The 17,344-nt window shown below is 40.8% G+C and overlaps 1 protein-coding gene across 1 annotated transcript in view; it reads left to right on the forward strand.

Moving 5' to 3' along the window:
* Fshr (follicle stimulating hormone receptor) overlaps positions 1 to 17,344 on the forward strand; it is a 192,048-nt gene that overhangs the window by 133,602 nt on the left and 41,102 nt on the right. Inside the window, exons 3-4 of the mRNA XM_041630181.1 lie at positions 10,249 to 10,323; positions 12,741 to 12,815. Coding sequence (XP_041486115.1) covers positions 10,249 to 10,323; positions 12,741 to 12,815 — 150 coding nt within the window. The remainder of the gene's footprint in view (positions 1 to 10,248; positions 10,324 to 12,740; positions 12,816 to 17,344) is intronic.

A 17,344-nucleotide genomic window follows, 5' to 3' on the forward strand; every position in this document is an offset into this window, starting at 1 on the left:
TCATTCATCTATGACCACAACCTCAACAAGTACAAGCCAGCAGAGCCATTTAGTGAGATTCCCTCTGCTGAACATTTAGTGCTATGTTTACTACGCAGCAAATGTCCAATAAAGGTTAATTATTATCAGCAGCACTATTGCTCCTGAAGCCTGGGATACACAGCTCAAGTTTACAAGTGTGGAACCTTACTACTACTTTTTGTGACCCAACGTGTGTCTGGCTGCTCCAATCTCCAATTCCCATGCCCAGTGTTGGCCTCTGATGGAGCCGAGAAGCCATGTTAGCAACAAGTGATCGAATGAATGTCTCTTTCCTTTTGGTTCTGCACAGCTGTCTCCTTTACTATCCTCATTTTTCATCACTAAGAACACAATAGATTCCTGTTTAAACCATTTCTGACAGGCACACACAGTAATAAAATAATTGTCACCCTTGCTAGCTTCCCGATCTAATCTGGTCCTACCTGAAGAAAGTATAGCTTCTACCTTAAACTCTTATGTTCTCTCCAGACAACTCCACATATGGCTTCCAAAAACAGGCACCATCCATACTCCTGTTTGCAGATGAACAGCAACACAGGGCACCAGCTTCCGCTCTACCCTTTTCTCCACTCAATACTCTGGTGTTACTATTGCGGGAGCTAATTAAACCCAAAGATGCACAAAACCCTCCTAAAGCCAAATAGCAAGTCTGGATTGTCAACCAGTGGCCACATGGAAACTTCCCCAAAGCATGCTGCCCAAGCCGCACTATTCTTTTTCTTTTAGGCACAAAAAGCACATCCTGCTTGACTCACTCCAGTTAGCAAGAATAAAAACTATAGAAGTCATAAAGAAAGGTTAGCAAATTTAGGGACATTTCTGGATTCTGAAAGTATGGACTGGGCTTTTGATATAGTAAGTCTTTGTTCCTGCTTTGGCGGGTGTTGGGGCCTACGTGTTGAGTTCTAGGGTCAAAATGTTGCCTCCAACATGGTGTCAGTTATGCTAAGGTCCAGGGACCTGTTATAGTGTCATATTTATCACATACCTAACCTGAGTCTACTCCAACTTCTTAAATCAATCAAATAGGCACACTTGATTTGCTTTAAAAAAAAATGTTACCCGTGACTCCCATCAAATCACTCCCCAGTTAACACAGACTTTTATAGACACCTGAATGAAAGAAACAGCGAAGAACCATAAAGAGGATAATGGTGACAGGAAATGGGGGACATTTATAAGAAATAGTGAAAAAAGGCAATGAAAAAACTCAATATCTGATTGAATATTAAATGACAAAGAGGTCATAAGGAAGCCTAGGATTAAAGGGTTGACTTGATCCAATGAATCAGTAGTGATATAAGATTGGGCTGTTATCTCTGTGTTGGGATTGAGGAGAAAGGTCATAGATGAGGGAATCATCCTAAACTCACTAGACTCGTCAAGACAAACGGTTAGCAGGAGAGGCAGCAAGCATACCCTGGGCAGCATCAGGAGTGGGGCCAAAGTGGTCCAAGATGGAAGAGTATCCCAATATGTGATTCATCAGCAAAGACATTGTGCCTAAAGGAGTGTGAGAACGAATCAGGCCAAGAGGACTTTAACAGGAAAAGATTGAAAGAGTGGGGCAGAGAATTAATAACACAGGAGAATACACCTCCAAACTCTGTGCTGGGCCTTGGCACTCCTTCTTCTCTTCCCCCACTTCTGTACTACTGACTTTGCATTCTCTGTTTTTTATACATATGACTTTTATCCAATTAAACTACAGATTCTTAGAAGACGAGGGTGCATCTTTTTACTATTTTATATGCTTTATACTTGCATAAAAATGTGCTACAAAAGCACTTATATGGGTTGCTGCTTTATATTATGTGTAGAGGGAAAATTTGCATGTGAACCTGTATATCGACTTGTCAGAACTCAAGTGCCCTTCGTCATAGAGAAAGGGAGAGAGTAAGGGAAAGAAGGAGGGAGGAATGGAGGGATGGAGGAAGGGAGCGAGGGATAATGTGTTACTATTTTATAGGCCTGTGGTTCCCCCAAAAAAGTATCTACTCTTAGAGATTAAAATGGCAATAATGGGATTTCCTGAAGTGGAAAGGTTTTAGGCACTGGCAATGTGGTCCTTTATTCTGCTACCCTCTCAGGCTTCATAGAGGAGGGATCAGGGTAACCTCCCTGTGCCTCTTTTCTCTTCTGTAAGATGGCACTTATTTTGGGGGCTGCTGTGAGCTTCAAACACAGTGGGAGGGGAGACTGGTACATAATGAACACTTATTAGATATTAACTGCTATTATTATGATTTTCCTATCCCTTTCTTTCTCTGCTGGGAGAAGCATGAGAAATATGCCAATAAGTTCATGACCACATTCAAGATAAAATCCAAGTCGGTACAATTAGGCTGAGCCACTGAGGGTGATTTTATCTCTGTGTCCCCTTGGGATGTTTTTAGAGCAACCTCAGAAAACACTGGCCATGCCCAGGATAAGGGGAAAATTCTGGGAAGGAACCTGTCCTAAACATGCTAGGAAGCAAAAGAACTTACCTGCTATCACCTGAGCGGTCAGTAGAGCCCTTTGATGGTGCCCGTAACTCCCTCTGGAGATGGCTTGCTGCACCTAGACTGACCCTCTTCTTTGTTGTGGAATATTTGTTTAGCTACACAAAGCTGTATTGCATTTGTTTATGCAACTGTGTAAAGGTGTGTTGCTTTACCTGCCTAAGGTACTTGATTGGTCTAATAAAAAAGGTGAAAGGCCAATAGTTTGGCAGGAGAGGGATAGGCAGGGCTGGTAGGCAGAGAGAATAAGTAGGAATAAGAATCTAGGTGTGAGAGAGAATGAGGAAGAAAAAGAGGCAGATGTCCAGGACCAATCAGACAGGGAGGAAGCAGGAAAGTAGGACATATAGAATGAAAGAAAGGTAAAAAGCCCCGAGTCAAAAAGTAGATAAAGAGAAAGAGATTAAATTAAGTTATAAGAGCTAGTGGGACAAGCATAAGATAAGGCTGAACATTCATGACTAACATTAAGTCTCTGTGTCATTATTTGGAGTCTGGTGTTCCAAGAAAGCCTGCTACACTTCCTCAGGGAACAGCTCACTTCTTTGGTTATAGCTTTGGTTATAGCATGGCCCCCCAAACCAAGGCATCCTGTGAGAGGCCCATGAGATAGATGAGCACTCGCCTTGCAAGTCAGAATGGAGCTGGGGTTTGAAATAAGACCACAGCCTAGTTGAATAATGAAGAACCTATAGATAGGAGTAGGAACTGACCTGGATTCCTTCATGCAAGGTTTCTTAGGACATTTGCCAGCAGCTGTTCCCCCAGTATGGTAGTGACCCAGGCCAGCAACTCATGAATTCATCAGCCTACATGAATTCAGTCTTAAACACCAGGAGAGGGAGTTACATGGTCTAGCAGCATGGTGGTGTTTGAATTTGCTATCAGACAAGCATTTCCTTTCATCACTCAGTCCCTTTGGAACCCCAGAGGTGGCTATTGTCAATGTCTTATACAGAGATCTTCTGTAACATTCTAGTAGCCAGATGGAGACGTTCAAATCCTTGTAACTGTAAAATCTCAGAATCAACCTTAAGAGATTTTAACAGGGTATGAATGTGAATTTCAGGCATTTTATAAACTTCTTTGGAAGGCATTTTCATCAACGTTTTCACTGATGTTTCCTAACTTTACACACATAGTATGCGGTTCATCTCCAGAACTGGGAGAGTAGAAAATACAGAAAATGACAGGATGAGTGTACCATATACACATTATCATAAATGATATGTAACCTGTATTTATACTAATATGTCACCATATATATATATATATGTATATATGTGTGTATATATATATATAGTTACAACCACATTAAACTTTCTGTCATGATACTCATTTATAGTCGTGTATTTTATAACAATGAATATTGTGTAACTCATATATACTTTTAACATGTGCATTATATGTGTGTATGTAATATCTGAGGATTACCAATAGAGGATATATGATTGCCTAGGTTATGGGAGGGACAGATAATAAAACTTATTCTTTAAATAAATTATAAGGTTATTAAAGAAATTGAATTTTATTCCAAATATATTATTTTTGGCTTTTTGAGACTGGGTTTCTCTGTGTAATAGTCCTAGCTGTCCTGGAACTAACTCTGTAGATCTGGTTGGCTTTGAACTCACATAGATCCCCCTGCCTCTGTCTGCTGAGCACTAGGACTAAAGGCATGCACCACCACCACCCGGCTTATTCTGAATATTTTAATGCCATTGGTTGCCTTAGCATACACAATCAAAGGAAAGCAAACTGCATAAATTGGAGAAAGATAGTGAATGGAATGGGAGGAGAGGGAATAAGATGGTTTCTCACTAGAGTTTATTTCCTATGTTTAAAGAAAAAATATAGAATGCCCAACATGAGTAGTTATAAAATCATATTTGTCTCACAATTCTGATGACTGGAAAGTCAAACTATCAGGACACCACCATCTGGCTGACTCATAACATGGCAGAGAGGCAGAAAGGAAACCCACCATGCGCAGAAGGGCATCCTTTCCAGTAAGGCTGGGGAGACACAAGGCTCTGTGTTGTAACAACTCACACTGGAGGAAGCTAATGCAACTTTACAAGACCTAATGCACTCGACTTAGACTATAGACAAGACTTATTGTCATTTGCTAGGTTTAGGCATGGGGCCAATCAACAAAGGTACAAAGGAAAACCTTGGGCAAATCTCATTTCTTGCAATTCAGCAGATGCCACGCCTAAGATTGGACACTTCCGTTTTGATCTTTTCATCTACCCACGCGTCATTCACTGAGTGTTAAATGCATACCAAATCACTGCTAGGCCCTGTCAATATAGAGTTGAATATATAAATGAAATATAGTTGAAACAGCATTAAATCCTTCACACAGGCAATTATGACCCAATCACTCACTTCCCATTAAGTATCAGCTATTTACAGTTACATCTTCTCTTACCCTGAGCATAGTGGAAATCAAATTTGCAACATATGAACCTTGGGACATTTGAACCTATTTAAGCCATAGCTCTGACTCTTTCAAATGTTAACACAGGAGCAGTCACCCAGACATTTTATAAAACACAGGTTATTATTAGAAAGGCCTGAATAGAGCCTTGGGCTTTACACTTCTAAAAGCCCGTGTGTCAGTGTGGGTCTTTCTTCAAAATAAGACAATATAAGGCTTTTCTTATGACATTCACACACATGTAGAGATTAAAAGCATGATAGAATAATCCAATTATATCACCTCAATGGGGTGAAGTTCTTGATTAAAAAATCTGTACTCCCCAAAAAAGTTTATAGACATTTCAGCTTGTCTAGTCCCTAAATTCTCATGAGACTTTTGCACTTGAAGCAACTATCACATCATTGTTCTGCTACTGCTTTGCTGTTATTATTATCTCATATTCTGTCTCCCAGTCTGGTTTCATTGAGTTTCTGGAAAGTATCTTATTCATCTGCCTCTATATTGACAAATCTAGCAGTGATTTGGTATGAATTTAGCACTCTGTAAGTGACTATTGGGCAGATAGAAAAATATAAAAGGAAGAGCTCAGTCTTAGGTGTGGCATCTACTGAACTGCAACAGAGATGAGATTAGCCCAAGGTTTTCCTTTGGCACCATGACCAAACCTACCAAATGACAAGAAGTCTTGTCTGTGGGCTAAGCATTTGTTCCGGAGTTTTGTTATTGTTTTTGCTCTTGTTGTTTTTCTAGTCAACAAATGCAAGAAGCCCTTGACTGTATTAGTTCTGCTGTACTAAAGCATCATGGCGCCTTTCTCCACACTTCTCGTTGCCAATACTTTCCTAGACATTGTTTTTATACAATGAGGTCCTTGAAGCTACAGAACAGTCATAACTGAGAAAGAAGGAAAGCCTGGTGACCACAGATTATAAATCATTTGATTGGGGATTAAGGAAAGTTGACTTTTAAGTCCTGTCTGTAGAGGAAGCAAATATTTGTCTACAGAAGGGGAAATATGCCTGCATGAGGCATGGATGCAGGAGGGAAAGAGGACAGATGCTCTACAGAGTTCAGAATGCAATTGTACTCTTTTGGTTAAAGTAGTGGTGGCTCTGTAATATAGTTTGAAGGATGGAGATAGAGACAAAGTCCCGCTTCAGAGCAACGGACTGAGCCCCCAAGGCCCAGTTGAAGAGCAGAAGAAGGGAGAAGATGAGCAAGAGTGGACTGCGAGGGGTTGGTCCATCCACTGAGACAGTGTACTTGTTCTAATGGGAGCTCACCAAATCCAGCTGGACCAGGACTGAATGAGCATGCGATCAAACCGGACTCTCTGAATGTGGCTGTAAATGGGGGCTGACTGAGAAGCCATTGATAAAGGCACTGGGACTTGTTTTCTACTGCATGTACTGGCTTTTGGGGACCCTAGTCTGTTTGTCTATTAGGATGCAAAACTTCCTAGGACTGGATGTGGGGGGTGGACTTCCCACAGGGTAGGGTTCACTGCTTTCTCTTAAGGAGGAAGGGGGAGGAAGGAGGGTGAGTGGGGGAGTAGGAGGGGAATGGAAGGAGGGGAGGAAGTGTAAAGAAATTAAAATTTAAAAAAAAAAATAAAGTAGTGGTGGTCACGTTCAGTACTTTTTCAGGAAAAGGTATGGTTCAATCAATGTTTCTAGTAGATAAACTTTTTTAAAAAATTGTATCTTTTATTTTTATTACTTTTAATTTTATGTATGCCTCTGTGTCTGTACTTGGATAAGAGTATGAAAATGCAGGTACTTGCAAAGGCTAGAAGAAGGTGGTGGATGCCCTAGAGTTGGAGTTACAGGAGGGTGTGAGCTTCCTATCATAGGCACTGAAAAACAAACTCCAGTCCTCTGAAAAAGCAGAAAGTGCTCTTAATCATGTAGTCATTTTTCCAGCCCCTTATTAGAGGGAATTCCAGGGAATAACTGAGCATTTTAGATGTAGCTAGAGATCCAGCATAACTGTTTTAGCTTGTCATAGAGTGATGCTAATGTGTCTGTGGCCGTATGTATTCAGTCTTACCTGATCTTGGAAGCCAAGATGGATTGAGTCTGGTTAGTACTTGATGTGGCAGTGTTGTGACCATTCCCACTATTACAGCTTATATAAATTTGTGAAATCCTGGGGCTGTTCATTTTGAGCTGAGTTACCACAGGTTTATAGAATAACAATACCAGTCTGTGACTAGAGACTAAAAGCCTGACTGATAGAGGAAAAGATATAATACGAAATCAAACGCCCAACACTATGGTTTAGATGTGGCTCACTTGTCTAAGGGTTCACTGCTGAAAATTTGATTTCTGTGATGCTCATGGTAAGTGATGATGTAACTGGAGGGAGATGGCCCTAAGAGAATGTGTGAGCTTCCTTACCTCTGAAAATTAGACTCTGAAAACAGAGCTGTGTTTGCAGATGTGACCTTGTTATATTAATCTGGAAAGGGCTTAGCAAACTGTCTTCAGCTAAGTCCCAGGACAGCAGACAGCATTTCTGCCTCTGTCTATTTGAATTCATGCTACCTGTGAGATTTCCTGAGACAGTCAACTGAAGCATTAAAACTGCATGAGAGTCTTCCTGAGAAGCCTAACGATAGCATGTTTCATATGTGAGTCCCATCGTAAGCAACAAGTCACCCTGTCTCCTCACAGGCTCTGATTTCTGCATAGTGAACTTCATTTTCCACAGCCTTCATACTTCTCCAGAAGGAGAAAAGCTAGGATCTGAAACATAGAGTGTATTATGCTGAACCATCATTATGTCAAAGACAGACTTCGCTTCAGTAATATCATGGAGGAGGGCAAGTTTTAATCCATGCTTAGTTTTAAAGTAATTGATTAAAAAAATAAAACCAGATCCACAATATCACACATAACCATCAATTCAACTAAAAAAAACATTAATGATCTGTATGTGAGACCTGAAACTTTGAAACTGTTAGATGAAAACACAGGTAAAACACATCAAGATACTGAATCCAAAAGCACCAAAGCCATCCTCAAAACTGACACCAAGGAAAGAATCGTCATGAACTTAATTAGTTGTCACAACAAAGAAAACAATGGTTAGGGTGAGGAGAGACTGGAAATGGGAGGAAAATTTGGCCGCATGTCCATCTGACATAAGATTAACATCTAAAACTGAACAAGAACTAGAAAAGAACCCTCCAGTCAATGAATGGACTAATCAACCAGGTAGTTCTCAAGGAAAAAAATGCAAATTATTAATACATATTTTTAAATATTCAAATTTTTAAACCATCAGGGAAATTCAAATTATTAAAGATTTAATATTCCATCTCACTCCAATCAAAATCACTATCCTCAAAAAACAATTAACTAATTCTGGCAAGGATGTGGAAAATATGGAAACCTTATACATTATTATGATCATGTAAACTGGTGTCAACACTATGGAAATCAATATGTATGTTCCTCAAAAGAATTAAAAATATAAATACACTAAAAAATAGAAATAAAGCATGATCCAGAGATGATGCTCACTCCTGGGGTATACCTAAAAGGTCCTAAGTCAACATGCAGTAGAGATATTCAATCATCTATATTTAGTGATACAGTGTTCCTCAGAGTCAAGGTCAGGAACCAGTCTAGAGTCCAGCAATGGATGAAGAAATGTGGTACAGATATACAATGGAATTTTGCCCAATGTAAAAAGTGATGTGAAAATACAGACATCACCAGAAAATGAAGTTCATTGTGCTAAGGGAAGTAAATCAGACTCAGGAAGACAAATATCACATGATTTCTCTCATATATAGTATGTAGATTAAATTTGTGTTTGTGTATCTCTGTGTGTGTATCTCTCTCTCTCTCTCTCTCTCTCTCTCTCTCTGTGTGTGTGTGTGTGTGTGTGTGTGTGTGTGTGTGTGTGTGTAGTTATAGGACATGAAAGGACAAATGAGACCAGGAGAGGAGAGAAAATGTCTAAAGCAGGAGGGAGGGACAAGTGAGGGTGCAGAATATATGTGTTATGAAAGCACAAAGTGGTCTACTTTGAGAGAGTAAGAAGACCTTCAAAAAAGGGGAGGGACAATGAAGGGTATGGGAATGAGGTAAGAATGATATATATGCATTTACATCATATGTCTCTGATTATATATATACCAAACTGCCATTTTGAAAATGTCACTTATATTATTCTAACAAAAATGTAAAAATATTTTTAAGATAAGGAGGAGAGCAAGAATGACAAGGGAGAGCCAGGGTAAAAGGGAAATAGAGATCAAGAATGAACATCTACATTCTCCCACACCACAGCCAGTTTAACAGAGAACCTGGTTTCATAGTCCAGAGCATGATGGAGGAAGGTCATTGGCTAATAAAGAAACTGCCTTGGCCCATCTTATAGGTTAGAACATAGGTGGGTGGAGTAAACAGAGCAGAATGCTGGGAGGAAGAGGAAGTGAGCTCAGACTCCACAGCTCTTCTCTCGGGAGCAGACGCCTGAGAGAGACGCCATGCTCCCAGCTCCCAGGCAGACACACGCCATGAAGCTCCGACCCAGGATGGACTAGGCTAGAATCTTCCTGGTAAGACTGATTCTCACAGATTATTAGAGATGGGTTGATCGGGATGTGAGAATTAGCCTGTAAGTGCTAGAGCTAAAGGGCCAAGCAGTGTTTAAAAGAATACAGTGTCCGTGTAATTATTTTGGGTAAAGCTAGCCGTGGGGGCGGCCGGGTGCTGGGGACGCAGCCCTGCCGCTCCTCCTTACTACACAGAGCAGGTTTAATAAATCGCAGTTCACTGGCCAGATTCATTCCCATTCTCAATAAAGTTTTAATGGCACACATTCATTTCCTATGGGTTCTTTGCATCTTCAGTCTTTATAGTAGTTTCAACATACTATCCACAAAGTAATTACTATCTGGACCTGAGAAACTTTGCTGACCCCTGACCTAAGGAACTTAGTTTTATTTCAATCCCGTATGTTTCCCTAAATACCTTTGAGTAAGTCTCCTTTACTCTTTAGTTTCTTTAGTTGAAGAATGTTTAATCACCTAATGAACCACTGCCTCAGATTTATTTTCCCACTGTTCTGTAAGTATTAGCATCTAGTGTGTTGGTTTAGACTTATTACTATAACTGACTTGAGAAAAGGAAAGTGGTTTGGGGTCTTATGAATTCTCCTTGGCCCAAGGCTCTAGTTGAGTCCTTAGAAGGTCTATGGAGAGAAACTGAACTAATCTGAGTTATCTTTCTTTTGCTACAGAGAGATCTCTCAAAATGATGTCTTGGAAGTAATAGAGGCAGATGTGTTCTCCAACCTACCCAAGTTACATGAAATGTAAGCAACAGTACAGTGTGTGTGTGTGTGTGTGTGTGTGTGTGTGTGTGTGCATGCATGTGCATGCAGAAGAGGGTCATGATATCATAAAAATCCCTAAAGTTCTTTTGTACTCCTGGGAAGCTTTGACTCCGTTCTGTCCTGAGATCCATAGATCATCATTACAAGATATCAGAGGCAGCCTAAAAGGGACTGTCATTCGTCTCTGGCTGGACACACAGGCACCAGCCTCTACTTGAGCTTTATTGTGTTTGCTGACTCCCTGAGTTGGTTTTCTTCTCGTTGTTTTATGTCACAGGCTCTAGAATCCCTGTCCTACAACAATGGGAAAACTCCTCCATCCAATTACCTTATTCGATGTTACAACCACAAAAGCCAAAATAAATCCCACTCAATGTGACTGAGGCTGGATAAGCCTATACTGATAACTGCCTCTGCATATGCATGAAGGCTCAGCCAAGACACAGAACCATCTGAGATGTCAGTTTCTCATCTGCAAAACCAGAATGAAATCCACACTCCCAGACTTGCTGTGGTGAATAAAGTACATGATAAACATCAGTTCAATCTAGCATATCAACCAGCAAAGCAGCTATATTGTAACGGCCCTTGGTAGTTCTACTAGTATGGACAAACGTACTTTCTCTTGACATTCTAGTTGTATGCAATGCATAGATCTAATTATGTTCTATGTCAGTGTCTAATTACTGGAAGATAACTTATTGACTGATAGATGTCAAGGCCACAGAGACTCTCAAGACTGTCAGTTCAAAGAATGTTCTAAGTATGTTCTATCTTTGACTATGAATGCAGGAAATTATTTGATATTCAATAAGGAAGAGAGAAAAAATATTTTATGATCAAAAAAGTTTAGGAAATAAGAGGAAATAATCTCATTCACCAGTAGAAAAACTCTAAAGCTATGTAATGCTAAGATACATTTGGGATTGCCAAGAAAATTTTGTACAGTCTATGTGTGTGCATGCATGTACGTGTGTGTGCGTGTGTGTGTGTGTGTTTTAATGAGTTTATTTAGAAATCACAACCTGCCCATTTTGACCAACTCCTTTTTTCTTCTGTCTACCCATTCTGCCTCCTTCCTGATTCCACCTCATTTTCATTAATGTCTTGTTTCCTTATTCTCTCTCCTCCTGCCCTAATCTTACCCTAGTTAGGAAAAGAGACATTATAGGACCGCAAAGTCCACAAAGACTGTCAGAGAAATGAACCAAAGCCACAGTGTGAAGCACCCCGTGTTGCTATCCAGTGGGCAGTGGGGCTAATGAAACAGGTCTTGCATCTCTTCCTTACATGGAGAGGCACTCAACCTCATACAACACTAACTGTCTTTAAAATGATTAATTACCTTGCACTTGGCTCTGGGTAGCTACAGGTTACTGAAACATAAAAGCTAATGAAACAGGAAGGAAGTAATTAACAACAGTATCTCAGCAAATATACATTGATCCCACAAGATGAGAAAAAAGACAGGTTCTCTGTGGGAATCTAAATGTGAATAGTCTCACTTCCAGACTATTGATCAGGACACAACACGGGCTAAAACCACTGTGCAGAAGTCATCACTCCCAGGGGAGGGGTAGCGGAGTGGGGGCAGGGGGAGTGGGGTGGGAGGAGGGAGAGGGAAATGGGAGGCTGGGAGGAAGCATAATTTTTTTCAATAAAAAATAGATAGATGATAGATAGATAGATAGATAGATAGATAGATAGATAGATAGATAGATTGATTGATAGATAGAAGAAGTCACCACTCCCCATCTGCTGTGAGGAGCCAATTCAGTCTACAGAATGTGGGTGGAGGAGGGACTGGCCTCCTGCCAGGTGCTGGAACTTGGTGCTTTAAATCAGGGTCAAAAGTGGCTTTTCTTCTAGATTTTGTTTTTCTTTGCCATTTCATTTCCATTTCTCTACTCTTTTTGCTGCCTCACCTGTAGCCCTCCCACCCTTTCTCATCTTCTTTTCACTCTTTCTGACTGGTCTGACCATCCTTCTCTTGGCTTCAGAGCTGTCACTAGTTCAGTTCCCCCATGTTAGTATCACCTGCCCCTTCTTAGTTCACCCTGGTTCTGGGAGATTCTTACTAGTAAAATCCTCAGCTCTCTTCATGGTTAAAAAAAAAAAAAAAAAAAAAAAAAAAAAAAAAAAAAGGACTGGAGGATGGGTACCAAGAGATGAGTGTTAAATGGACAGGGTTGGTTCTCAATTTTCTCACATTTATACAATAAAGGGTCCTGAATGCTTGCTCAATATTTGCTGAAATGACAGCTGGATAGATGAATAAATGGGTAGATCGATGGATGGATGACTTGATTATTTACTGTCAGGCTCTACATAATATGAAAAATACCATGATACTCCTTGCTGTTCAAGTCACTTACAAGTATCTCCCTCTTTTACAGTAGAATTGAAAAGGCCAACACGTTGCTGTACATCAATCCCGAGGCCTTCCAGAACCTCCCCAGTCTACGATATCTGTAAGAGCTCATACATTATGGCCTTCCTTCTGTTATTAAATTATGCATTCATATTTTAGCAAAATCTCCAGTTGCTACTGTAGGAATAATCAATCACTTTTTCATCAAGAATGGGCAAGAGTTACCAAAGCAAAGGTGGGGGACAGATGGTAGTGAGTTTGACTTTATTTAATGAGAAAATTCCACTAATGTAATTGCATTTTGTTTTCATTTTCAAATGAGGGATATCTTTCTTTCACACTTACAGGATTGTCGGGCAGGCCTCTTACAGAACTAGATCATAACTTAGGGTTAATGAAATGCTATCAAACTTTGTTCTATCTTTCATTTTGCAACCTTGACTTCTAAGATATTGTTTGTCTCACTTGTTTTGCATTTAAATATTTTCTTCTCAGAGAGATCGGATTGTTTTATTTTGTACATCTGGGTCAATAACTGTCATGGTATTTTATCAGCAGAGAGATTCCTGATGTCTGAACTCCATCTTACAACCTGTCCCCATCAGCAGACACAGTTTCCTACACTCGAATGACTTTTACATTGGCCAAGGGCTTGACAGATACTTGAGTGTTATGATGAGGTCTTACAAAGCAGCAGACAAGAATCTAGACCATGGAGTCGAGCTTCCTGAGTGCATTTGCTAGCTGTTTATCAAAAGCAAGAAATTAACCTCACATGTTACTTCCTCATCAAGAGAATGGAAATAACAATGCATATAGGTTATTAATGTAACAATACTGAATAGAGGCTTAAGGCAACAACCGCCTATCATTTTTTACCTATCTTGGTTGTTCAATCAAATCAGTCTGCTGACCAGGACTTGGTATGCCTGACCTCAGCTAAGCTTACTCATGCTAGTCAGCAAGTCCCTCAGTGGTCCTGGTTGGAATGACTCAGCTATGCTCTCAGGAAGGATCATCTCCACCGTGCTAGTGTAGGTTTATTTTCACTGAGATCTCAGAGTTACAAAAGAGACATCTGAAGAATCCACTTTTCTTTGGCGTACACCCTGAATATCACACCATCTCTTCTGGTGCATTTTATTAGACACAGAAGTGAAAAGAACCAACCCGAATTCAAGAGGGAGAGAAATAGATGTCACTTCTTGATAATAGAAACTGTAATTGTGATATAGGGGGTGTGGATAGTAAAATACACTTGAGGCCACCTTTGCAATCAATCCAGAGTATATAAAAAGTTTTTCATTGTGCCTATGACATGGGGCAAAAATTTCAAGGACCATTCAATAAAACCAGCATCCAAATTTGAGATTTCTCTAAGGCCAGCCTGTGACTGGCTGGAGAGAAACAGTTCTCATGCAGTGCCCCTCGCTGATTTCTGTTGGGAGCTTTTAAAAGCAAAAACCATATCCTTGTTGACAGTTGCAGGGAGAGGAAGGGGAGCAAGCAAGCAGTTCAGTGGAAGCATAAAGCAGAAGTTAACTATACCAGGTTGACCTCAAGTCCCTGGGACAAGGTTGGGCAGTTTTCTCAGGGGTTTTCCCATAAGAAAGCATGTAAGAGGGGTGGGTGTCAGTTGTGAGTCAGACTGTAGATGGCTCAAGCAGGGACAAGATGGAAGGACCTTGGCCCTGTCTCACCTATCATTCAATAAATATTTTCTGCCAATAATATCATTCTCTGGCCCTAAATTTTGCTCCAGACTAACTAGAGTTAGTGATTATGGTAAAAGGTAGTGATCCATTGGTGGACCTCAGCTCTCTGAGTGGGAACTAAGGAATAAGAATCAGCAAATGAGAGTCCATCTACTCTTCCATGCCATATCTATGGCAGGAGTCCCAGGAAGGTTCTAGAGAAGAAAGAAGGTTGATTTCTTCTGAATTCGAAGATGGAAAGGAGTTCCTTGGATAGATCAATTGGCAAACTACTCTGGTCTGAGCTCTGCCGCAGGGGATAGATTCCTGAAGAAAACCTCATGCACACATTTAATAGCTCCTCCCACAATAAATAGCCTGTGCAAACAGAGCACAGCGTAGCGAGAGAATGAGGACGGAGAGGTCAGCTCCAAACTCTGAAACTCAGTGTCTGGAATTTGACTCGGGAGTTGGAATTAGAGCTCAGTTGTAGAGTGCTTGCCTAATGTGCGTAAGGGCTTAGATTGGTCCTAAGTATCAGGAAAATAAACTGGAATTTGACTGGTATTGGTCCACACATCATGGCCAGCACCATTCGTTCTTCATAAAGAGGACCCTGATGAACTAGGAGGAGGTACATATGGAAGTCACTGTACAACAAGGGATGGGGCCAGGGGACCTTCAGCAGAAAAGACAAAGTTCTGCCTTTGATTTCAGAGGAAGATAAAAATCTGTGTCACTTGTCGTCAAATCCAGCCTCCTCTTAGTGCCCTTTCTCACTTTGAGGTAAGCAGTTCTCTTGAATCAGTATCAGGGAAAAGCTAGCTTCATGGATACACAACATGAGAATTTGATCAAATCCCTGTGTCCTATATTGACCCTCCCTGGTTCCTGTGGCTGTGGACAGACAGACAGCTGTAGCTGGTTCCAGTCACATTGTGTTTAGGGAGATCATTCCTCACAACATTTTAAACCTGCTTTCTGAGGAAAAAAAAATAGCTAGTAAGAGATTGGGAAAGATTTCATTTCATTGTCAAAAGATACTCTTTTACTACTCAAAAAAAAAAAACCCACAGCAAAATGTTGTTGTCTTGATCAGTTCACAATGCTAAACAGTATACCTATGTAGGCTTAAATTACAAGTTAATATTTCTCAATGTCTGGAGCTTAAATCTAATATCAGGTGCTCCCTGGTGAAGTCCTTCGAGAGGGTCCTCTTCGTGGGGTATAGACAGGAGTCTTCCTACTTGTCTTCTCATGACCTCATAGGAATCTATAGGAAAAGAAGAGAAAATCCCATGTCTATACCTGCTTTTATGGCATTCTGTGGTTTAGGGTTTCAAAATAAGTTAAGGGGAAAACACCCAGTGCATACGAATGACATAATCAGCACAGAATTGTTTCACATCTGGAGTCCTGGGGCTAACTCATAAGAAACTTGAGAACAGCAGTTGTATGTCTTAAGCCTTTTGACTTCTGGTTAAACTAAACCTTCCCCAGATGTGCATACCACTTCAGCATGCAGCACAAGATACAACTCTCCCCTGCAACAGCACTTCAGCCAACAATACACCTACCTCTTCATGACTCAGACAGCTGCTCTTTAGAAAGATTTTCCAGGCCACTAGGACAGAGCAAAAATGCACAGCTGGTCCTCTTGTCTGAAAGTTTCTATCAGAGAAGCTATGTACGCTCCCATTCTGCATTACTCAGAACCTGGTAACCACAGCAAACCACACAAGATAGGAGATTCAACAAAGGAGATTCATTTCAAGCACAGAGGCTGGGAAGTCCAAAATCAAGACACTGGAAGATTATGCCGCTGTAGCAAGTCTCTTCCTGGCTTGAAGATGGCCTTTCCCCTCATCCTCACAGAGAGTGTGGCCACGCACCTAAAAAAGCAAGAATGAACACGAGTAAGCCTCTGATGTTGCTTCTTACAGAGACTAACCCAATAAGATTAGGGTCCCACTCTTATCATCTCACCAAAGTGTAACCCTCTCCTAAGTATTTTCTCCAAATACAGTCACGGGAGGGTTGGAATTGATGTTATGAGCAGGAGAGGGACGTGTGTTAGATCTTTGTGCCCCTCCTTCCTTGCTTATTCCTGTCATCACAGCAGCCATCCGTATAGCTTTATGATTCTGCAGCCAGGAAGAAACAGAGATAAAAATTTTACCAATTCTTTGGGATGGGTGAAGCACAAAATGAATGAAGAAATCCAGTAGTGATGAGCCTCTGTTTGTCTGTTTCTAACAGTGTTGTTGTCATTCCGGTTCTTGCTTTAGTAAGCCAGGATAAATATTTAGCAACAGAGCAACCAAAAGCAGAAAATCACCAGGAGGCGGAGATGAGGCGCCACTTGACTTGAGCACCCTAACTGCTGCACACACACACTTAGAAATGTTATACTGGAGCTCTACGCTTTGATTTCATTCCATGCTGTTCCCTTGATAGCATAGAATTCGGGACAACTAGAAATCAGCACTCTTCATCAACGCCTTCACGCTTCACAGAGGAGCCTGACAGTAGTTAAGAACGAAAGCTTAGAAATAGTGAAATGCTCTTAAACCAGGAGACTATGCACCAACAGATCCATCTGAATGGACTGTTAAAGCAATATTTTATTTGCAGGCAATCTTTTTCTGCTTTGCCTTCCTGGAGCTGACCTTTTATGTATGAAAGATTATCTATTGATCTGTAAATAAAGTTTATACAAGATTCTCTTGCCTTTGCATCCTGTCAATGTAATTCCCAGGCAGCTGGGCACTGTTGTTCACTACTCAATAAAGTATAATTCCATTTAGTTAGCATGTCACACTGCTCCACAGCAGTGTCCCCCCCACAATCCCCCACTGACAGCCATCTTCCTCTCAGACATTAGACATTAGATCTCCTCTGGAATACCCCGTGATGTTGCTGGGCCATTTGCTAT

Source organism: Microtus oregoni, unplaced genomic scaffold (genome assembly GCF_018167655.1).
Source record: "Microtus oregoni isolate MIOR12 unplaced genomic scaffold, Mior012 000034F_ref0000314, whole genome shotgun sequence".
Classification (NCBI taxonomy): domain Eukaryota; kingdom Metazoa; phylum Chordata; class Mammalia; order Rodentia; family Cricetidae; genus Microtus; species Microtus oregoni.